Genomic DNA, 24,787 nt, shown 5'->3' on the forward strand with positions numbered 1-24,787 from the left:
GTGCTCGTGTCGTTGCGAAAGTGTGAACAAATGTCTCCTCCGAATGCGTATACGCTGCTGTGCGGGCTGTGCCGCATCTTTAAGTGGTCTGTGTACGTTTGCATACCTGCCAACGACGACTCTATACCGAACATTCCAAAACGTCTTCACAATGGCGTTTAAGGATTTCGACGTACTGGTGTTACGGCTTTACGAATGTGACGTACACGTCAAGTCTTGACGAAAACGTTTCGCTCGTCGTCGGTCCCCGAACGTATGCCATCGGAATTCCTCTGGTGAAAGGATGCAAGAGGGAAATTAACTTGCTTCCGGCAACTTTGTGCAAACATATAAAACTGCCCAGGAAGGCACCTTGGAGGTACTGTACGTACACGTGTGGACCGAGAACGGCGTCAATTCTTGCCCGCAAGAGTGACGCATACACTCGTAGGCAAGCGTACACCCTTTAAGGTGTAAGTTGACACAACAATGCACTCTTCGAAAAATTTACACCCTTTGGGGCTTATCTTGTCCTACAACAATAATCGTCATCTGTCTTGCCCGCGTTTCCTTCCTTTGACGCTGCGAACCCGGTACTTCCCAGTCACGAACGGCATGCGCGTTATCAATGTGACGCAGTATTCTCGACAGGAAAGTAGCGAGCGCTGAGTTTTCAAAAAAGGAAACGCAAGCAAGGCAGATGACGATTATCGTTGTGGGACAGATATACACCCCAAAGGGTGTGAATTTTCTTTAGAGTGTAATAATCACCTGTCTTGCTTGTGTTTCTTGAAAACGCTGCGCTCGCTACTTTCCTGTCAAGAATGCTATGTCATGCTGATAACACGCATGCTGTTCGTTACTGGGAAGTACCGGGTTCGCAGCGTCAAAGGAAGGAAATGAGGACACGACAGATGGCGTTTATTGTTGTGTGGCAAGGCACGACCCAAAGGGTGTAATTTTGCTTAAGAGTGTATTCACTTGTTCACAGTGTCTCGGACACTGATCCAACTGAAATAGTGCGAGTGGCGCATTCCTGATACACATGCGCGCACTTGGTTTCTTTTGAATCATGACGAAAGAAATTGCTATTTTTTACACCCGTTCAATTCAACACACTTGTCACACACGACGATGACGAACACTTTTTAACAATAGATTTGAGCGTACGATCGGTTTCAAACAAAAGCGATAAACTAACGTGCCTGCTGGCGAGCTTCGCTGGCTTCGCTTGCTCCTTCGATGCCATCTTGTTGTTATTCGTGTTCAATTATTACCCGACCACTGTCTGAGTAATGAGAACATTGAGACACTTACGGTTCTGTCTGGACGGCTCGCCTTATCAGTTTAAATTTATCGTCCCCCCACATGGTAATCTCGCCGATTTCTTTTTGTGCATTTGAACGCACAGCAACTTTTCTATCCGAAAATTATTTGACTTATCTAGGCGGACACTTACTCAACATTGATATGAATAGTCACAGCTCTGGACGTGAACAAATGTTACATTATACCCCCCAAGCCGCGAGCCTCGGAAACGTAATCGGCAAACCCAAGACGAGTTGTAGCATACCTCGTTATCCGTACTAGACCCAATTATTACTAATCATGACAATGCATTTCGCTCTGGCCGCATTGCCATGAACGTTAGTGATCACTTGTCCGTCTCTATAAGTGCCGAAAAACATGATCGTCCCAAAGGCTATAACAATATAGGCTGCCGCTAGCAAATCTCGCCGGATAGGCTTGATATTATTTCATATATAGCCTTGATATTGGAACACTGTTTACAACAAATCCACTTCTGTATAAGCATAGCCAGAGTTTAATGGGAATTTTTTTTTCTTCCGATTTATAATGAACGTTTTCCCTTCCTTCATGCTAGAGCTACAAGGAAGGCACGGAAACCTTGGGTGACGCCTCGCGCTATCCGCCTTGGGAGAAAAAGAAATAGAAACTGCTCGCCACACTTGTAGAAACCGAATAACCGGAGGATTTATCCCGTTATAGACCACTGCGTGATAATTAAAACAGCGCAGCTTCGATCTGCTAAGAACTGCCACTATAACAGCTTATTCTGGCAGAACTTGTTCACATATAGACCAAAACAAAAGTGGAAACACTATATAATTCGCGTTTTAACATCGACAACAAGTCTAAAGCGATTGCTAGTTTAACCATCAGCGGAAAAGAGTTAGCAGGCTCACTTTTAGCAAGTGCATTTAATAAGTTCTTTTCGGAAGTTGTGCGATAGCCGCTACAACAGCGTTGTCTTCGAACTCTTAAGTGAAAGGGCACAGGAGACCATATATTCCTTGACCTGACAGGGAAGAGTGAAGCGTCTACTATTCGTAATGGCCTCAGAGATACATCAAGGCTCGATCCTCTAAACATTCAAAACCAGCCCGTAAAATGCGCATACTGTCATTAATTGCGCCGTGCCTTGCCTATGTTTACAAGGTTACACTGACGACAGGAAAGTTGTGCAGCTGTCAAGAGGGCGGCTGTCAGCTGATGTGCAGCTGTCAAGAGTCACGACCATTTATAAGAAAGGCCATAAAAACGTTCAGTTCAAACGTTCAATTACAGGCCTGTTTCTATAATCCCATTTTTTCTCTAATAGGTCTAGAGCGAGTTAATAATTATCGTCTTTCCAAATTTCTTCTGAAGCTTTCAGTTTATAGCTGACTCTAAACACAGTTTCACTAAACATAGATCCGTCGAACTTGCTTGCTCAAAAGGAATACGTACTGCAATATTTTGAAACACAGCTTTTCACTCTAAAGGCACGTTTATATAGAACTTCAGTATAGGCCTTCGGTACGCCTAACCGTAACATTATTTCTTGTTAAACTTGAGCATTACGGCATCCGACGCCGCAGGCTCTCGGTATCATTAGATCATACTTTATCTCATATATCTCCGCACGGTTTTATTTCACCCCTGCTGCTCTGAGTTGACGCGTATATTCGAGACGGGCTGTCACATGCTATTCTTCTATAGGACCTCTAGTCTTCAACGTGTGCGCGTCAGCGATGTCGTCAACATTAAACGGATCATTTATTTACGCGGATGACACTAGTCTATTTTTCTCTTCAAATGACATTATGGAAATATACTGACATGGTTACCAATGTAATGGATCAATTAGAAGCATGGTCGTCATCCAATTCAATAAAAGAATAAAAGAATAAAATAAGAATGCAATGATTTTTCATCCAAATGGAAAACACGTACTTAATCTGCTGCCTCTGTTTCTCACTGGCAGTAACATACAGAGTACGCTATAAAGCCTTTACGTCCTTTGGGCTAACCCTTACTGCTGTAAATGTGTTGTGACAATCCCGTATGTAAACTCTGCGATCCCCTCTCCGTGAAGTCACCGGCATCACAAAAATCGCAATACATCTGTTCTCCCTACACAAAAAACCAAGCTGAGTATCTGTTAAACGTACTTTTACTCTCACTTCAATTATTGCGCGTTAGTCTGGGGAGCAACTACAGCAACTAACAATCGAAATCTTTTTTATGCTACAAAAAAAAAAACGCTTCGTGTTGTTGCAAACGTGGCTTTTGCAAACGTGGCTGTTCCAAACGTGGCCCTTACTCGTCCCATATGTTTACAATACACAATTGTACCTGTGCACAATACGTTTGAGTAAAGGTTCGCACGCTTTTATTGAAACACAACATCCATGGAACGACTGACGTGTTATTAAACTAGTCAGACTCTCAATGCACCAGACACCCTATCAAACGCGACGTATACACATTGCCTCATTGCGCAACAAATTATTATTCCTAGACGCTCAAATACATCTTACCACAATTTCTGAATACGGTCACGCATCAACAAATAGCATCTGTGTCTTATATTACGCTCTGCGAAAAATATTCGTAGAGGATATTACAGTGTTACTTTTTTTCTGTTTCACTAATATCCTTCTTGTTGAACACATTCTTGCACATGTAGGTACATTCTGTATGAACGTTGGCGTTTCTACACTCCTGTAAAAACCAGAACAAAGTGTTTAATTGTACCGTAGCCTTTCGAGGCATATCTCGTCGCCTAATTGCCCTTATAACTGCTTATTGATTTTGCTTCTGAAGTTTATGTACAAATATGCGAGCAGTGCCATACTGTTATGCCGATATTTTAGGCAATCTAGCGTCAGGTATGCTTATCTACCTTATTTATGTTTACGGCATGCAGGCTGTTCTTTATTAGTAGTACTAATATGAAACTTACCTCCCATGTGACAAAGCTCTGAATGTACTTTTATACATTGTTTAGGCACTGCATGCCAACAATGTTTTGTCGTTGTTCTTTGTTGCTTAGGGTTAGTGAGACTTGTTTGTACTGCTTTCCCTCTCGCCAACCTCAGTTTACGATGTAAGAAAACTGAAACAAAAAAATTGATTGAGAATGATTGATGTGCCTGAAGCAATCAAAATAAGCAACAGCAAAAGTCGCTCGGAAAGTGGCTTTGATTTAAAGGCAATGTTGTTGCTGGTCAGTTTTTGTTTGCTGCTGGTTGTGCTTTTGCATCTAGAGGTGAATCATCGTTAATCCAGTGTCTCTCTATCCCTCAAAAGGCGTCTACTCACGGCAAGATAAAAAAAGTATGCCATCCTTCCACCTTCCCCTGTTTAACATAGTTTACATGTATGTATGTATGTATGTATGTATGTATGTATGTATGTATGTATGTATGTATGTATGTATGTATGTATGTATGTATGTATGTATGTATGTATGTATAAAAAAGCAGAAACGAAAATCGTTCGTGGTTCGATCGATCGGTCGCGCGACGCAAAGCACATCTGCGCGACTGTAGTTGTCCCAAAACAGGCAACGCAACAACATTCTAAAGCATGTTCACATTAAAGGCCTAAAATGGCGGTGCCCAGCAAAGCCTATTTAAAATCGTCTGCATCTCAGACAGCGCACGACAGACGACTACGCTCCCTTGTCGTGAAGTGCAGGCGTATACGTATATATGCGTCACGCTAACCTTTATCGCTTGCGATGTGGTCACGAGCGACAGGAAGCTATATGGAACACCAACAAAGGAGAAATGCGATAAAGAAATAGCTAAATATTCCTTTCGTGTCTATCTAGGCAAGTGTTAAGTTCAAGGTGTTCTTTTTTTTTTCTTTTTTCTATCCGGCGGCCAGCGACGTATGGTGCCTTCTTGCTCGTGGGAAGACCACGCGAAGGCAGCGTGATCGACAACTCCACCGGAAGGCACGTTCTCGTGTCCGCCCAGTCTTTACTAATGCATGATATTTTGCTTCTCTCTTGTCTCCTGCGACGTCCTCTCTACGCTTTGGGAAGCGTGACTCGTTTGTCCCTGGTAAATCGATAAGAAACGCCCGTGACGCAATGGCCGTTACTATAGCGTCCAGTGCACCGCCCTGTCTGGCGGCGCGTATCGTCTGCTGGCACGTATAGTACACTAGCAGACGACGGACCGGGCCGATCCCAAGAAACGGCTTGTCTTGTTGTTTTGTGTATTTCTCTCGGAAAGCCTTAGAAATTAGAGAAGAACTTAAGGTGCGCTTGTGTGTGAAAGCCATGTGCCTCGACAACTTTTATTAATGACACACTCTAATTACACTGGTCGCTTTCGAGTGCTTTCGCGGAGCGGTTTACATTCGGCCGATTGAAAATCGAATGCTTGGAACACATTCGATCTCCTGGTTCATGCAGAGCGCCGTGCTCTAGCGTCTCAGAGCGGATCGGTAGGCGCTCTCTCCTAATTAGAGCTGGGAGATCGAGAACCGGCAGAATCTCGGTCACGTGGCTGCTCCGGGAGGACCAGTATACGTTCGGGTGCGTTAAGGCTGTTTCACATGCTGCGACTGCAACGACGAAAATCGGTGCTGTCGCACGCGTCGCAATGCGATTTTTTGGCTCTCCTTGGTTTCAAAACTCAAGCGGGCTCGGCGCCATTTGCAAACTGAGTTGGAGGCGGTAGGAACCAGTCGAATGTACCATAAAGACTTCTCCACTTATTCTCGTCAGTGAAGTCAATAAGGGATAGGAAGAGGAGGAGGTTCCCCAAAATTCGACCGATATATATGCAATGTAAGGATCAACTAGTAACATTACCACCAGCACCAGTAACTTAGTGAACCTTTGCGTACGTTGTCTAATAATGTCACTTGCTTGCAGTACGATTATCGCGGATATAACCCCGACGTGGTATAAACCACGGTGGCTTTGGCGTTGCGCTGCTGAGTTCGAGGTCGCGGGATCGAATCCCGGTCGCGGTGGCCGCATGCCGATGGGGAGCGGAATGCAAATAAATAAATAAATAAATAAATAAATAAAGATGCTCGCGTATATCGCGTTTCGGTGCACGTAAAGAACCCCCATGCATGTGCGGTCAAAATTAGTCCGAAGTCTTCCACTACGCTGTGCTTCATAATCAAATCGCGGTGTCGGCCGTAAAACACCCGAGTTTTTTTTTTTTTTACTTTTTTGTGTGTGTGGCAATAAATGGAATTTATATGGAAGTTTCGTTAAAATATTTGCGGAACATATATGGACTTCCTGGATTGCGTACGCGACCTTTTAGTATATAGTACAATCTAGTATATAGTAGCAGCTATAGAATGTAGTAGTAGTAGTGGTAGTAGTAATGGTAGTCCATTGTGACAGTGACACATGCACACCCGGGGTGATTGGCGAAGCATATCTGGAAGCACGTTACTGGTTTAGGAGTAAAATTAAGAGTTAACACCTTAGTAATATACAATTACTGTAGAGTTTAAACGTAAAAGAAATCAAACCACTGGCTTAGTTTAGCTAGGTAAGTAATTTATAAATGAATTTGCTCTTCGTTACGCGGGTGCATTTTTCTTCTCTCTGAAAAGCTTCGTTTATATATATAGTTTGCGCAAACAGAGCAAATGTTTTGTGAGCGCGTATTGTAGAGGCGAGGCCGTTGGAGTAACGGCGCCAGTCGGCACCCCCCCCTCCCCCATCCAACACACTAAAACGCTTTTTGTTTTATATTATTTTTCGTTGTCGCACATACACTTCAAAATTTTTTACCCCCTTAAAGTGAATAAGGGTGTAAATGTGTGCATAACACACACTTATATCCTATATAGGTGCAAAAGTGTGAGTTATAAATTGACTGACACACTTATTCACTTCTAAGGGTGTATATTATTTCTCAGTGTACCCGGCGCTTTAGTCCCAACACTGGTATACCTATATACACTCTGAAAAAAAAAGATTACACCCTTTGGGGCTTATCCTGTCCCCAAACAATAATCGTTATCTTGTCTTGCTTGCGTTTCCTCTCTCGAAAACTAGGCACCCGCTACATTCCTGTCGAGAATGCTGCGTCACACTGATAGCGCGCATGACGTTCGTGACTGGAAAGTACCGGGCTCGCAGCGTTAAAGATAGGAAACGCGGGTAAGACAGATGACTACTACTGTTTGGGGACAAAATACAACCCAAAGGGTGTAAAGCTTTTCTACACTGTTAGAAAAATGTACACCCTTTGGGGCTTATCTTGTCCCACAACAATAATCGTCATCCGTCTTGCCCGCGTTTCCTTTCTCTAACGCGGCGAGCCCGGTACTTCCCAGTCACGAACGGCATGCACGTTATCAGTGTGACGCAGCATTCTCGACAGGAAAGTAGCGAGCGCCGAGTTTTCGAGAGAAGAAACGCAAGCAAGGCAGATGACGGTTATCGTTGTGGGACAAATATACACCCCAAAGGGTGCAACCGTTTTAAGAGTGTAAAAACAGTTGCACCCTTTGGGGTGTATATTTGCCACACAACGATAATCGTCATCCGTCTTGCCCGCATTTCCTTTCTTTAACGCTGCGAGCCGGGTACTTCCAAGTCACGAACGGCATGCGCGTTATCAGCATGACAGAGCATTCCCGACAGGAAAGCAGCGAGTGCAGCGTTTTCCAGAAAGGAAGCGCAAGCAAAACAGATGACGATTATCGTTGTGTGGTAAATATACATCCCAAAGGGTGCAACCGTTTTTAGAGTGTATACATCAGGCCTTAACGCGCCATCTCAGGTCGATGTCCTTGCCATACCAATACGAATTCTCCCCGCACTGAGCTACCTAGCGTTCCGCCGGCAGCGAGTCGGGAGTCGTTTTCGTCGGGACCGCGTGGTGGCACCGGTCCAAACTTCGCAAGCGCATGCCTCGGAGCATTCCGTGCGGGCAAGCGGTCACCGACGGGGGCCCGCCGAGCCGAACGAGCGAAGAACGCCGCGCTGGGGAGCCGGCCACGCGTCGCATTCGATTGCGCCTCGTCAGCACTCGGGTGGGTTCGACTTTTTCGAGCGGTCAACATCGAATAACGAGCAATAGTTGTACGCGATGATCGGCGGGGAAGAGGTATGGGCGCGATTAAAATGGCGTACTGAGGCCGTATCTTTCGCAGTTGTAGAATCTATATGCTCTATGGCTGCGGATGCCATGCGCATTCGCGGCCGGAGTAGAACAGAAGACGCGTGCTAACCTGCACCCCCCCCCCCCTCCCCTTTACGCGCGCGAGAAGACGTCTCCGCATCGAAGGCGTCAACCATCTCGGCTCACCCTCGCACGGCTTCCCCTCGCACCTACATAATACAACGCACGAGCGCGATCTCACGGGACCTGAACTTCAAACGGAACCTCACGGTGGCATCAACGCCGACGAATGCGAAATTTGCCTGGAGTGCCCTACATACAATTGTCATCGCAACACAACCAGTACGCGCGGCCGCGACCTTTTTGCACATGGACTTCATAACGGAACCTCCTGGCGACGAATGCGGCGAATTCCGCATTCGTCGACGCCGACGAATGCAGAATCTGCCTGGCTGGAGTGTCCTATACACAATTGTCGTCGCAATAAAACGAGTATACACGCACGCACATCACTTCGAGCCTTCGCGGATCTGGCTGCAGGACAGCATGGGACTGCGTTCGCCAGCCGAAGACACAGAAAGCATCATCACCGCATGCAACACACGCGAGCTTTGGTTTGGTGCCTGTAGTTATAGCACAACCCCTACGGGGGATTGGCCATGAATCGGGCGGCAGTGGGTCGAAAAAGAATAAATACCTAAATAGGATTTTTTTGTTTACTGAAGATGAGATATTAAATGAATTCTAATCGTTAATAATAATTTTCATGCTATAGTTTCTTAAAATTAGAAGTTAATATTTTTGGTTTCTTGTGGAAAATACTAGAGTAAAATTAGCATGGAAGTCTCCTTGTTTCCATTATAAAAGTATATATGGCATCACATACGGTCCTATTATACAGTGTCCTAGTGCCGACGCCCCCAGAGACAGAATGATAGGTAGCGTAATGGCTAATCCAAGTTGGCGGAGGGGACCTTCTAGAAGTCGTTTTCTATGCTCGATGAACCTACGACACGCGAGCGCGGAAGAAAGAGAGGCGAGGACGAGGAAAAGAAATAAGCAGCATGGGCGGCTCGGGCTCTCGCGCTGCATCCACGGCCGATAGGCCCGTCCCGCCGCCGCCGCAGCAGCAGCAGGCCCGCTCCGACGCTCTGGCCCTGAGCTCGGCGCCCCGGTCGGGTCCGCTGCTGGTGCCCCGCTACGCCATGTTCATCCGGCGCGCATGGAGCAGGCTACGCAAGGCGCCGGCGTCGACCGCCGCGGCTCCCTACGCGTCGCCCGCGGACATCCGCGACGCCGGAGTCCAGCAGCCGACCAGTGCTTCGACGGCGGCCAAGGACAACGGCAAGGCCGCAGGAGGAGGCCCTTCGGCGAGGGCTACGTCCTTGATGGGCGTCGTCATGTCTTCCGCGGCGGAGGAGAGGATACGGTGGCGCAGGTGAGGACTTTTGTCTCGCCACTGGACGTGCTTAAGGTTCCCTAGAAAAATCCCTAAACAGAAATCTTGTGCTATGGTGTCTACGGGAGCTTCAAGTATCGGTTCAGCCAGCCTGAGTTCCGTGCAAAGACTACCACAGCGAACTCTGGTAGCTGAAATGTATGGTAGCCTATCGGAAATGAACTATTGCGGCAGCTGCAGAGTTCTATCTCGGCAATCTTAGTTGTTAGCTCTGCGGCCAGCGAGGGTTGACTGAAGTTTGACAGAAGTTACACGAAGGACTCGCAGCTGTAGCCGGTGACCATGTAAAAATTTCGTATGAGCTCCGCCCTCAAGACCCTCCCTCTGCCACCGCACTCCAATGTAAGCGTAACTGCGTGGCCTCCAACACGGCACCTTCGTGCCGGTGGGATCTCGAAGGCCACGCAGAAAGATGTCGGCATTCAAAGAAATCCAAGTATTCGCCATGACGTCGTGCAAATGAGCGATTGGAAATGACTGATGAATCTGGAAAGCGCGGTGTGTATTTGCCACCGGCTTCGTACGTAAACACTGACCCGTGTGCATGTCGTCCATTGGTTCGCGTCTCGCGGCGCGTCCTTCCGTAAACTGTTCACGAGTGGACCGAAACAGCTGGACGCCGCTCGTTCAGTCGTGTCGAGGGATACGTGTCGATCGACTACGCAACGATGTGTTGAAACAAGAAGTGGCGGATAAACTTTCCGGGAACGTATGTCCCAGTCCTTGTGTTCTTACGTGCGATAGCGCGCGTTAGTGATTGGAATTCATCAACTGGACCAGAAATTTCAAACATCGTTGCCGAAGAGAAGCGTCGTCTGCTCTTTTTGCATACACCTATTTGTTTCAAATATGCGGCTCAGTTGTCTACGCGGTGTCCCTGCTAACGTTAGCCAGGCTGTTCAACGAAAAAGAGAAAAGAAAATGGATTAAGAAAACACGATGGAAGGCGCGATTCTAAAACCTCCAGCGTTCTGTCATCGGTTCTCTGACGAGCGAACACCGTATAGGTCTCATAACTATCTTAAGTCTCTCCTCCCCCCCCCCCCCTTGAACATCTTCGCAAATGTTAGCTGAATCACACGGTGCACCGAACACTTAACCTCCGTTGTATCGCGTAGGAACGGCCGAGACCGTCGAAGAAGTTGGGGATTCCGTAAACTGAAGACCAGGAGTGACTCGGCCGTGTCTAGTCCCGAGGGTGCGGATAGTCCGAAGGCGCCTACAAACATGGCGGCCGACGTCGCCGGCGCCTTAGCAGAAGGCTCGCCGCGAAGTCCGTCTGCCAACAAGCCCGGTCTGTCGCCCGCGGGGACGCTCGACCCCACCACAGTCATCAGTGCGACGGCGGGAGCAGACGATTACGCCTGCCTCGCAGAAGACGACATCAATTGGTCCACCGGCTACGTCAAGCTCTGCTACATGCCGGACGTTCTCAACCAAGGTCGTATGTTCGCTTCTAACTGCGCATCGCATTATTTTTTAGTGCGGCAACATTTTTTTTTTGCCAACCCTTGCATACTTTGAGCGTGGCTGCAGACTTGCGTCCTCTAAAGCATCTGATGCAGGCTATATATATAGAGTAAGACAGAAAGCTTCTCCCAGAAACATATATCAAAGTTCCTCTCAGTTTCCAGGCTAATACAACTAAGACGTCTGATCTCATAGTGATGATTAATAGTGTTTTATGGCGCAAGAGCTACGACGGCCAAAGAGCGCCAGTAACAGTTTTCAGTAGTGCGGTAGAAAGTTACAAACATGACTGCGGGTATAATGGGTTGCATGCCTGTGATGTGCTGCGGTGGGTGTAAAGGCCTAAGAATGAGAAAACATTAGTCTTGCATTTCTTGAGGGAATTTAGGATGATCATGTAGGACTTGAGGTAGCGTAGGGGAGATGAGTTTAAAAGCGGTAAGATATATCTCATAGTCTACGGTATCGAGGACAATTTAAAGCTTCTCCTTTTTTTCTCTCTCTCACTTTTGTCGCATGTCCACAAGCCTGCCTTCAGTATCAGTGAGCAGAAATATACGCGCGACTATAGCATGCGTGTAGAGTGTGCAGATACTATAGTTATATATAGTTCCTTGTGAAGGAAAAGCTACAGTATAGCTGCAAATAACGCTCCAGAGTGCAACGCCGAACTAATTTTTTATTTGGTTCATGGTCCTTACAATAAAAACCACAAATCGAAAGTGATGTTGGAGTCCAAGAGGTAGATGCGATAGCTGAAGCATGGCCGCTCAATGCAAAAGCACCTTGCTTTTGCATCGTCCTTTTGCAAGGTGCTTTTGCACCCCGGGCTTTTGGATCGAGCGGCCGTGGCTGAACACATGCGCGCACGGCCTATTCGCCTGCGAAGACAATGTATAAAGCTTGTCGACGGCAGATTGCTGGACGCGGGCTTTATGCACAGGGAGGAATAACACATGTGTAACTACATACAAGGCTTAATTCTGTGCCCATTGTATCAAAGTGGCATATATTATATGACGCATTCTGTGGCAATAGTCAATGATGGAGAAGACACACACAGCGCCTAAGTTGTCTACTAGGGGCCACGTGCCTAATGGCATTTGCCGAAAGGACCACACCAGGAAGCCCAATTTGTTGTCCACTATATATAGGCGATGTTATCCATGCAATGCGTAGAGCAGATAACCGGCGGACCATTAGAGTTACGGAGTGGGTGCCAAGGGAAGCGAAGCGAAGCCGAGTACGCGGCAGAAAATTAGGCAGCGTGAGCAAATGAGGAAATTTGCAGGCGTAAGTTGGAATCGGCTAACGCAAGACAGGGGTGCAATTGGAGATCGCTGGGAAAGACCTTCGTCCTGCAGTGGACATAAAAATATGCTGCTGCTGCTGTTGATTCTGCTGCTGCTGATGATGATTATATGCGAGAAAAGGATGAGCGTGCCAACCCCCGGGGAAGTTCGCTTTAAAAGGTTCCCACGTTAGAACTGTTCGTATAAAGAGCAGCAACTAGGCCCGTGAAGGCGGCTAGCCGATATGACATGCTGCACTTACGAGTTCGAAAGTGCCTTGCAGATGCGATACCACAGATATCAAGTTTCAGTTAAACAGAATACAAACTGGGCGATGTCCCGATTCCCCTCCCGTTGCAGAGTGCAGCTCGTTCCAGGACCTGCGCAAGGGTCTTGACGAGTATCCCGCAACCACTGTGCAAAGCCAGGTGGTCGTGCAACGCCTGCAGAGCGTGGAGCAGCGGGTGAACCTCCGCGATGGCAGGTCTGTCTTCAGTGAGACCACTGAGCGGATATGCTACGGCCGGAAGACGGCGCGAGTCGTCTCGAAGGGCGACACCTCCGAGGAACAGGCATGCGAACTCATGACCTTCGACGCCGACGGCTCCATGACGACGGCGGTCCTTCAGAGGTCCGTCGTCGTCCAGCAGAAGCGTTCCGGGACCGAGTGTCCTGGATGGCAGACGTCTACGCCGGACATCGCCGACGAAGAGCGGACAGTTCTCGCGGTCCTGCAGCAGCAGGTCCAGACGACCTCTACGACGACGCCCGGGGTGACGCCAGAACCGATCGAGACCCGTCGCTGCGGCAGCCTGTCCCCTACGGGGCCCGTGGTGGGAAACTACTGTCCGGTGGGTCTTCTGATCCAGCCTCACCAACAGCATCAGCAGCAGCACCGACGTTGCTGGGGAAATGGCATCTCCAGCGACGACAACAGCAGGGGCGGTGCAGCGGTTCAGCGTCGGGACTCGGTTTTCGACAGCGGCTCTTTCCTGTATGCCCTCAGGCACAGTCCCCCCGCAAACTTCCCGCCCCCGCACCCGCCCGCAACGTCCGAACAGCGGCGCCAGCAGCAGTTCTGGTGCGGCGATCGCGGCAGTCTCGAGAACTACGCCACCAGGGGAGACTTCAGCGGGCAAGCCGGTACCTGGCACAACCGTCACCGCCGCCGCCACCGAGTTCCCAGAGCGGAACGGTGTTCCGGTTCCGCTCCGAGTTCCGAAGACGACGGCAGCGCCTTCGCGCGGAGGACGTCCACGTCCTCGCGCCAACGGTCGGGGACGGCCGCGGCGAAGGCGTCCTTCGACGACGGGGAGGTCGCGGACATCTTCATGTTCAGCGACGACGACGACGACCTCTGCGCGGAAGACCTTTGCGCGACCGATAGCGATCACGATCGCCCGATGGTGGCGCCACCGATGCGGCCTGGCAACAACCACCACTTTGAGGTCAACCTCGGATCTCGAGAGATGGCCGCAGCAGCTGGGGGTCAAAGGAACGTCGAGGACGGTTCCGGGGACAACTCCTCGAGGATGATAGAGTTGGCGGTGCGCATCTGACGGGGCTGCAGCGCTGAGGGGGGAGAAAAAAAAAGAGTTTAGTTCTGCGAGCGCGAGTGCATTAAAAGAGTGTCTGTACCGTTGCCGAAAAGCGGTGTACGTGTGGGTTTCAATGTACGGGCAACAATTTAGACTGGATCTGCTCCGTAATGTATCGCTACCTTTCGGATGCCTGGGTGCGTATTCACCAGTCTCCTATCAAGCGCAGCCGTTTGAAGCATAAGCTCCGGAGAAGCCGGAGAAACTAAGTAATGCTGTTCAACGGGCAATCGGTGGCCTTCGTTGATGATGACACAATATAAACGGTATACACTACGAGATGATACACTACGAAATGACGCAGACGCTACAAACGGTGGAAGGTACACCCATGCTGAAGTTTACTTAACACAAGACTACACGAGGAAGAACCAACTTTCAGTTAGTATCCTCTGACATTGCGGCTCACACCAACTGTGGGGGATTACATGTCCATGGAATCGGGTGGATAAGGGTTAATAAATGTAGTCGTCCATGTTTTATGTCGTCGGCGTCTTTCTCGCAGTGTCTCCTTTATATTGCGCTGGTGACATGAATGAAGAGCCAGAGGAACAACTCGAAAGTAAGGCTGAAGTGGAATATAAGGTCGAACGCAAGCATTTGGCAAAAAAATTCGACATTCACTTTCTCCGCAAATTGCAAATCGTGCGTTCTTTAAATGCGATAGCACCATACGAATCGAAACGGGCCATCGGTGTTGTGTGCCCGGGATTTGTAACGCAGGCCGATCCCGAAGGCAGTGTTCAATGCGATAGCATTATTATGTGGATCAAAACTTGGACATCGCCGATGTGGGAAAATATGCCTTTCGGCGGAGCAACAGTTGAGGCGAGAACGAGAGAGAGAGAGAGAGAGAGAGAGAGAGTGCGTGTGTGCGCGTAAGCGTGTTTGTGTGTGATTTGCCCATGCCAGTGATCATAATGCAGTGAAACTATGATTTCTGCGATGTTCAAATGAACTGAAAGCAATCGCGCTGTTGTGGTAGTAAGGTAGGTAGCACCTGTTATAGACAAAAAGGTGACAACTCATACAGGTGACCATGAGGTGGGAAAAGGAAGCCATGGGAATGGTCGATAGATAATCATCAAATGAGATATCTTAATGCCGTTGCGCGTAAGGTCACTCGAGTGAAACACGAAGATCTGGGTGTTCTTATTTTTCTTCTTTCTTTGTGCCAAAGAAATGCAAATAGCGTGTTGAAGGGATACGTTATACCGAACGATTTACACCTTCCGTTTAGTGCCCCTTTAACGATGCCCTTCCTTTACGATCCCACCTGCCCACTATAGCGGCGTTTCACGATGCTCTCTGCGGTCGTTGGACCTCGTTCGTATATCGTACAAAACAGCGGCGCATGCGTGGTGGCGCGCGTCCTATCCATATTTCGTGCGCGTTCGCGTCTGCGTCACGTAAACACCCACGTGACACTCGTTTCCGCTTTGAAAGATTCCCCCACGCGGGTCGGCGCGCCTTGTTCGCGATCGTGTTTGTAGGTTGGCCACCTTCTTGGAGAACGAAACTGGCAAGCGAGCCCCGTATGGTCACACATTGCTCTGTCTCGGCAGTTACGTGCAGTAATGGGGAAGCTACGGGCGTCTCGACCAATCAGTAGGGCCAACGCGACAAAAAAAAAAAAAAAATGGCAGTGGCTTAGCTCGGCTATGCCAGGACATACGTAGCGAAAGCTAAGGCATAGCATGGTTAGCCTTGGTTAATATTGATTGCAAGTCCAGGTTAGTCTGGTTGTCTAGCTGTGTTGCGGCGTTTAGCCAGTCGTTCGGCGCGCTGTTCGTCTGTTTCCTGGGCGATTCGTTTCCTCTTCATCTCGTTCCGATGTCGATTCCAGGTCTCCTCCTGCTTATCAGAATTGTCGCCGTCCGTACTGCCACCTCAACTGTGGTTGCGGCGCACGCGAGTTCTCCTTTTCAATCCTCCGACATGTTATCACGCATGCGACGCAGCTGGCGAAGCGAGCGGAGGCGAACGCAACGACGAGGAACGCGATGTGACGTCGTGTGCCTCCTCGGAGCACGGCCACGGCGAAATCGCAAGTTCGCGGCCAGTGAAGCTTTCGCTTTAAAAAGCCATATCCGCTCACGCCTTGGTTGACCGCGCAAGCGCCTGCGTTAGTAGATATAGGTCTCGCAGCCTTGGCCCTGCTGCACAGAACCAGTAAGACCAAGTAAGACTAAGTATATACAATATTACTGAACCTCTTTGACCGGTTTCATTCAGTTTTTTTTTTTTTTTTTTTTTTTTTTTGCGTGGCTCCACCGCTCTTTCCGTTGACGAGGAGTTCGCTTACAACTGATAGCCTTTAGAGCGTGGGTCGGGTTGTTTTTGTGCGGGAAAGGTCTTCGCGCGAACTAATCATAATGTTACGGCGAACACGCGCTGCGGCGCAGGAGTGTCTGTATGAGGGTGGAGGACGGGAAGGGGGGGGGGGGGGCGCAGGAGAGCAAATACAGAAGAGAAGCGAATCAAGGTCGAAAAGCTGTAACGCCTTTCTTTCACGGTGCCTCACTCCTCGTTCTTTTTTTTTTTTTTCGCAGCTGGATGGCTGTTTCCAACTAAGCTGCTTACATTAGTGTCGCCATGACCACCTCTTCACCCTATCCGCACCCTCTCGTCCTTCCCTCCTCCCCCTTTCGTCATCTTGTCTACCAACCTCCAGAAGTACGCCGATCACCCTCTGCTCTTCCTTTTTGGCTATAGTTATTTGCAAACTCTGTCATTCGCTGCCACTCCCTGAAGACGCTCGCGTAGGAACAGGTGCGTTATACACAATTACGCAAAGTAAAGGCTCCGTGAACGTTATTCTGTGGTCACTTGGTCGACGTACAGATGAAACAGGTGCCGTCTGCTCTTGCCCGCATTCGTAAATGTTTGCGCAGCGCTTCAATAAGGCGGGGAGTGAATGGTCGCGCTGACGCCCACATATGGCTTTAAGCGTCTTTCTTTCTTTCTTTCTTTCTTTCTTTCTTTCTTTCTTTCTGTCTTTCTTTCTTTCACTACGAATCCGTTCCCTCGTAGCAGTAGGTGCCGTGACGTCGTCTGCTGCAGCGCGAAGTGATCACGTGACATCGCCCAGCCCGACCTCTCGCGCCTTCCCAGAATGGCAAATGCACATAGCCTTTGTTAATTAATTTATTTATTTACTTACTTTTTTTCATTACAAAGCCATTTTCTCGGAGCGGCCGCGGTGCCGTGATGTCGTCTGCTGCACCCCGAAGTGATCACGTGATGCTACCGAGCGCGGCCATTAATCCCATTCGCAGAAGTAGAGTGCAGAAGTTTATAGTGCAGATATGGGCCTTCGGAGTGCGCAGATTTCTGCAGCGAGATAACGTTGCGACTTCTCCCGACCCCACGCTAGCAGAGCTGTATCCTCGCTTTAAAGCAGACGCGACTTCTCTGAACGCCTTATCGTAGGTAAGTGCCAGATAACACGGCGAGAGACGATGAAAGCATCAGCGGCAGCTTTCACAGACTGGCGCGGCCAGTGGTCAGCCGTGTTATTTGTTATCGAGAAAAGGTGTTTATGCGAAGTCAGCATGCAGGCTTCTTCGAACGTCCATGAGAACGTGGCTACGCAAACGATATCTATCGCACAAAGTGCATAGTTTCGCAGTGGTATGTCTGTATACATCGTATTCTTATTTATTTTTTTAGGCTAGAACATTTTTCACAATCGTCTGTGGCAGGTAGCATATCTCTGGTCATAGAGCTCGATTTACTCGACGGGGCGGACATAACTTGCACGAGAAATCGAAATCCATATTTGATTATTAACAGCAATTCATTAATCATATTTTCAATTATTTATTGGAAGAATGCACACATTACACTAATCCACAAAGAGGAAGACGTTAAAGAATTGAAAAATTATAGACCCATTAGCTTACTCCCAGTATTATATAATATATTCACCAAGATAATTTCCAATAGAATAAGAGCAACACTGGAGCTTAGTCAACCGAGAGAACAGGCAGGTTTCAGAAAGGGACAGTCTACAATGGATCACATCCATGTCATTAATCAGGTAATCGAGAAATCCGCAGAGTACAATCAGCCTCTCTATATGGCTTTCATAGATTACGATAAGGCGTTTGATTCAGTGGAGATGCCAGCAGTCATAGAGGCATTATGTAATCAAGGAGTAGAGGCCGCTTACGTAAATATATTGGAAAATATCTACAGAGGTTCCAGAGGTACCTTAATTCTACACAAGGAAAATAGGGACATACCTATAAAGAAAGGGGTCAGACAAGGAGACACAATCTCTCCAATGCTATTCACTGCGTGCTTGGAAGAAGTATACAAGCTATTAAACTGGGAAGGCTTAGGAGTAAGGACCAATGGCAAATATCTCAGCAACCTTCGCTTTGCAGACGACATTGCCTTATTCAGCAACACTGGGGACGAGTTACAAGAAATGATTGAGGACCTTAACAGGGAAATTGTAAGGGTGGGGCTGAAGATTAATATGCAGAAGACAAAGGTAATGATAAATAACCTGGCAAGAGAATAAGAGTTCAAGATCGCAAGTCAACCTCTAGATTCTGTGGAGGAGTACATTTACCTAGGTCAACCAACCACAGGGAACCCTAACCATGAGAAGGAAATTCACAGAAGAATAAAAATGGGCTGGATCGCATACGGCAGTCATCGTAAGCTCCCGCTTAGGAGCTTACCATTATCGTTGAAAAAGAAAGGTGTACAATCAGTGCATTTTACTGGTGCTGACCTATGGGGCAATAACTTAGAGATTGACAAAGAAGCTTGAGACCAAGTTAAGGATCGCGCAAAGAGCGGTGGAACGAAGAATGCCAGGAATAACGTTAAGAGACAGAAAGAGATCGAGCGGTTTGAATCGAAGAGCAAACGGGTATGGCCGATATTCTAACATTAAGAGAAAAGAAGATGGAGCTGGACAAGTTATGTAATGCGCAGGTTAGATAACCGTTCGACCATTAGAGTTACAGAATGGGTGCCAAGAGAAGGGAAGCGCAGTCGAGGACGGCAGAAGACTAGATGGGGCAATGAAATTAGGAAATTCGCGGGTGCTATAGTTGGAATCGTTTGGCGCAAGACAGGGGTAATTGGAGATCGCGGGGAGAGGCCTTCGTCCAGCAGTGCATAGAACTGCAGTGGACAGAAAACATGATGATGATGATGATGATGATGATGATGATTTATTGCAATTACGAGTTGCAGCCGGCAAGTTCGCACGGCGTATCCACTTTTAACGAGTTTTTAGGATGACACCAATTTCGACATATTCGTTTCCAAAGTGTGCGACGAAATACACGGACATTCCAGTTACTTTCGTGCTTCAGTGGATAAAGCGGCAGTTTGCTAAAAAATTACGTAAGTGGAACGCTATAGTGAATCTTTACCGCAACTTGCACGGCGCATATCTCGGAACCCGTGCGATCCTTAGAAGCCGTTCCATATAGTGGATATGCCTTTCAAGCTTACCGGCTACAATTCGTAAATTACAATATGTGCTGTAAAGTTATTGATAAAATAAGTTGATTAGGTAAACAAGGTTAATTAGTCGATAATGCATTTCGATTACTTGTGCGAGTTCTCGCCGCTTCGAGTAGCTGCAGCTCAAGGACTTACGCTACCTGCCACAGAGGAGTTTTGAAAATTATGTATAGTTAAAAAAGAACACTCCCTATAGCGTTTCGTGGAGCACCATTGCTGTCGTCGTATGGTGTATGTACATTGACGTACGCCTGCGTATATAGAGCAGGTAATATAACTGACAGACCCTTAGAGCAAAAGACTACCTATCCTGCAGTGGACATAAATTACAACGACTATGAACACTGCCTCAAATCGCTCGAACGGTTATCTAACGAGAGCATTCCTGCATCTCTTTCATATGCATTTGAACAGGCAATATTCCGCCCCTAGCTAAAGGTACCTGTTAACTTGCATGCCTGGACGGAGAAAATAATAAGAAGAAATGAAAGTAAAGCTTACACAGCTGAACTTATCTCACGATGCCTGTGGACGGTAATGCCAATAGCAATCAACCAGTGTAGCGACAGACCACATCCGTGCACACGCGTCTACTTGAGACCTGTAGTTGTAATTCTGAGACCTTCGTTCGCTCGGGCTGTATACGCCGCGTACTCCGATATCGTCCCACTTTGCTGTGGCACTCGCTTGCCGTTGTCGCCCGTAGGCATGGAGGCACGTCTACGACTGTACACGCGACGCCGACGCAGTAGCGATGGAACGACGAAGAAGGAATTATATCGATGGAACGACAAAAAGCGTATAACGGCGACGGCATGATGGGAATGAGATGTCGATTCCTAAAGGTATTAAATTATGGGGTTTTACGAGCCAAAACCACTTTCCGATTATGAGGCACGCCGTAGTGGAGGACTCTGGAAATTTCGACCACCTGGGGTTCTTTTAACGTGCACCTAAATCTAGGTACACGGGTGTTCTCGCATTTCGCCCCCATCGAAATGCGGTCGCCGTGGCCGGGATTCGATCCCGCAACCTTATGCTCAGCAGCCTAACACCATAACCACTGAGCAACCACGGCGGGTCCTTGAAGGTATGACGATGGTAAAACAACGGCAACGTGACGACAACGACGACACGGAGACAACGAGATGGAAGTTTGCACGACGATGGTGACGTGACGATGACGGTATGACGACAACCGCAAGAAGAGGCGGGAATGACGACAACCGCACGACCGAGACGGCATGACAATCACTGCGTGGCAACGGATGCCTGATGGCGTCTGTGCGACGACAACCCAAACGACGACGATGGCATGACGACAGTCGGATCACAAAGGCAGATGGAATGACGATGCAACGACCAACACGGTACCCCGACCCCGAGCACATACTAACTAGTGGTCAGAGCTAACAGACAACTTGGACAACTGGGTCGGGGTAGAAGGCGTGAAGATGGCAGCAAGACGAGAGTTAGATCACGAAGCTGGATCGAATGACGACGATTGAAAGAGCACGACGGCATCACTGTGGCGGTGTGACAACAAATGCACGACGACTGTATGACGGCGATGACGTGACGACGACGGCTTAACGAGTGTCGGATGACAAACCTGGAATGACGGAGATGCGACGGCCACGTGACGGCATCACGCCCACGCTTAATATAGTGGCCCAAGCTCTTAGACAACTTGGGCCACTGGGTCAGGTTAGAAGGCGTGAAGACGATGGTACGACGAGAGAAAGATATTCCGAAGGTGGAATGACGACAATGGAACGACTACGACGGCATCCCGACCAGGAGCGCGAAGCAGGTAGACAACTTGGGTATACACTCGGTCGGCGTGTTGGGTTAGATAGATATATGCTCGAAACGCCTGAAGTATATAGGCAAAGAATTTCATTCGCATTAATAAGGAAAAATAAGTATACAGTCGTAGCTCGACAACAAATAGATATTTATTTACTCTCCAACTGCGATGACTCATAAGAATGCACAAGGAACCATCCTCCCTCGCCTTTCTTTTCAGCGGAGTGTCGCGTGCTTTGGAATGAACTGCAAATTTGACGCGTCTGTAGGCAATCCACAATTCGCGCTTGAATAGGACAAATTTATTCTCATAAGTGTTTAGGTGCTTTCGGTTCGTGCAACGAAGCTCCAAATCTAACGAAATATTTTCTCGCAGCTTATCAACATCGTTAAATAGAGGTTTAGCCGTACAAAGCCTCTTTAGAGTGTGAATTCGTTTTTTTAACGTATTTTATTTCTTCCTGCACTACAAAAATTGTTTGCTGAACTGGGCTCTGTTGTGAATTCTGCGCGCTGCAAGGAGCAGGCAAAAAAAGAATACCTCGCAAACGACGCCAATGTCGCCGCCTGCGCAACGACGCATAAAGACCGTGACACGACCCTGAATAACTTCGAGTCCTTTAGCGAACGGGGTCAAAGACAGAACTCTGCAAGCGAAATGATGGCCATGCGTTGGAGGTATATACATACACTCTCGAGTTAAACGATCCATTCTGCGAGAAGCACGTTCGCTTTCGAATATGTGTCAAGTTAAACGATCGCTAATTGGGCGGGCGTTAATCTCCGCTAAGGAAAGAACCTTGCTTGGCAGTAAGGTATTTACATAGGTAGGACGTCATGAGGGATGGCATTTGGCAAAGCTAAGCCTTCAACTTTCCAAGATTGCGACCACTGGCTAATTTACACCCGCGAGAGGGTGTAAATTGGTCTATGACTACCACCCGCAAATGGTGTGAATCTGCCCGTAACTCCCCACCGGTAAAGGGTGTAGTAAAGGTGTGAGTTACAGATTTACACCCTTTGGACTCTTAGGGACGTAAATTAATTTACAATGCAGTATAAGACCATGCAGTCTTACGGAACCTGTAGGAGATGTGCTGAGGCGGCAGCTGCGCTGCTCAAGCCAATAGTGCCAAGCCAAGACAAACCTCAAGACCGTTCGTCGCGTCGTTAATTAAAATTACATTCTGTGGTTTCACTGGCCATAACGACGATATGATTATGAGGCACGCCGAGGGGGGGGTCTTCGGATCAGTTTTGAAGGTGAAAGTTTATCTTTGCTTCTGTTACAGAAACGGGAGCAAACGCAAAAGGTTACAAAGGCCTGACAAATGGCTCCCGCTCCTGTTGGAATTTAGCATGTGGTACATTATATGAAATACATTGATGACGTCATATAAAATCAATGTTACATGTGCAGTAAGGAGGTAAACATGTCGTTCAAATAAAACTGAACAGATTAGTAGCGCGAAATAGAAAAGAAAGACATACATTAAAAAATAATAATATGGATTGACTATGAATCTGTAGATACAATACAGGGAAATTAGTAACACAGTAAACATAAGTTAATTGTATTATTCAATTCCAAAAACATAAAAATTTTTGACAGCGTAGAATGCTAAAATATACGTATAATCTGTATTGCATTTCATGCGTTATAATGTGCATTTTCATGGATTTCTTAGCTAATTTATTGTAATCAGGTAAAATTGGGTGATTTAATAAGTGAAGGCTGGAGTTTTCCTAGTTTCCTTGCGTAGGCACTAGTGACATTTTGATGAGATAATTTGGATGTACACAGTTTAGTTTTTATATGTAATTGCAATAACCTATAATAGTATATCTGGTTGGCTTTCAGCATAGTGTGTTTAATGAATAGAGTACGCGTTCTCAAATCTTGAAGCCTGCCCCTGTAGTTTTCGAAATATCTGAAAGCTCTTTTTTGTAAGACTATCAATTGTCGATAATTTTGCGAATATGTTGAACCCCATACAAGTAAACAATATGTAAGTCGTAAATAAAACACGGAGTAATATAATACCTTTTTGAGCCAAAGTGGAATCAGATCCCTGATTCTGTTAAAACATATCCCGTGATTTTTCTGAGTTCGGCAGACAATTTTTCCACGTGTGTCTTCTAGGATGCATATCCCATTTAAACCAGATACGCAAAAACTTATGAGCTTCTACTTGAGCTATTTGCACGTCTCCAAACCACATTCAAAACCTTAAACCTTAAAATTATTCGTTTTGTTAATTGGTGCAAATATTATTTATTTAGTTTTGTTGACATTTAAATACAATTTGCGGCTGCGTAACCATGAAATCAGAAGGGTTAAGTAATTGTTTATCGAAATCTGCAACGTTTTCAGTGACTTGTCTGCGAAAAACACATTTGTGGCATCAGCACACATGAATAAACTTTGAGCATTTGGTATTGAGAAATATCATGACGTATAGGTTAAATAACAAAGGTCCTAATATAGAGCTTTGTGGGACACCTTGTAATATCTTTAATTTCGGAGATTTGCAATTGTCAATTGATAAGTACATTTACCTGTGTTGCAAATAGCTGCGACATAAATCACATGCAGGCCCTCTTACCCCTAATCAGAAATCTCGGTCCGCAAAATGGCATGGTTTACATAACCGAAAAATTTTCTGAGATCTAAAAAGAGACCAACGATGAATGATCCTTGTTCAATGTCACTTATTATTTCATGTTTAATAGAGAGTAATGCGTCTTCACGGCATCTTTCCTTTCTAAACCCGTACTGCGCATCGGACATAATAGAGTACTCTCGAACAAAATTTTCGAGACGGGCGTTTGTGATGTTTATGATTGTCTCAAAAATTTTAGACGTTACCGGTAATATATAGCTATGGGTCGGTAATTGTTAAAAGTGTAAACTGTGCCTCCCTTGTGCCCTTGACACACTCTTGCTAGCTTCAGTGCTTCCGAAAAAACGCCACATTGGAGCATATGCGATTAGCAATATGAGCTATAGGGCTGAAAATAATGTACATTGCGTCCTTCACGGCAGTTGGTTCGATATCATCGTATCCTGCAGCAGCGTTATTTTTTAGGTTACGTATAATATCTGTCACTTGATACTTCGTAGTTGGCGACAATAAAATGTAAATAATAGTAGCGTCATTTTATTTTTTTTTGGGGGGGGGGGGGGGGGGCTATGTACTTTGTGTTCATTGTCAACAGGAGGTGTGCATTCTCTGCTCGAACGAACTGACAGTTTAGTACAGTAACAGTTCGTTCGTCGTATAG

General features: G+C 47.1%; 1 protein-coding gene across 1 annotated transcript; it reads left to right on the forward strand.

Annotated features, from left to right (window-relative positions):
• Positions 1-9,444: 9,444 nt before the first annotated feature.
• Positions 9,445-14,665, forward strand: LOC126528998 (uncharacterized). The gene is made up of 3 exons (XM_050176604.3): positions 9,445-9,819; positions 10,959-11,281; positions 12,963-14,665. The coding sequence occupies exons 1-3, from the start codon at positions 9,446-9,448 to the stop codon at positions 14,159-14,161; spliced, it is 1,896 nt and encodes a 631-aa protein (XP_050032561.2). The 5' UTR covers position 9,445; the 3' UTR covers positions 14,162-14,665.
• Positions 14,666-24,787: the final 10,122 nt, after the last annotated feature.

The sequence above is a fragment of the Dermacentor andersoni genome, chromosome 8, assembly GCF_023375885.2.
Source record: "Dermacentor andersoni chromosome 8, qqDerAnde1_hic_scaffold, whole genome shotgun sequence".
In the NCBI taxonomy this organism is placed as follows: domain Eukaryota; kingdom Metazoa; phylum Arthropoda; class Arachnida; order Ixodida; family Ixodidae; genus Dermacentor; species Dermacentor andersoni.

Bases quoted from the DNA above. Each gene is read 5' to 3' on its own strand.
- LOC126528998 (XM_050176604.3), top strand. From the start codon at position 9,446: ATGGGCGGCTCGGGCTCTCGCGCTGCATCCACGGCCGATAGGCCCGTC. The intron at 9,820-10,958 runs GTGAGGACTTTT...TGTATCGCGTAG, and splicing joins GAGAGGATACGGTGGCGCAG to GAACGGCCGAGACCGTCGAA. The intron at 11,282-12,962 runs GTCGTATGTTCG...CTCCCGTTGCAG, and splicing joins GCCGGACGTTCTCAACCAAG to AGTGCAGCTCGTTCCAGGAC.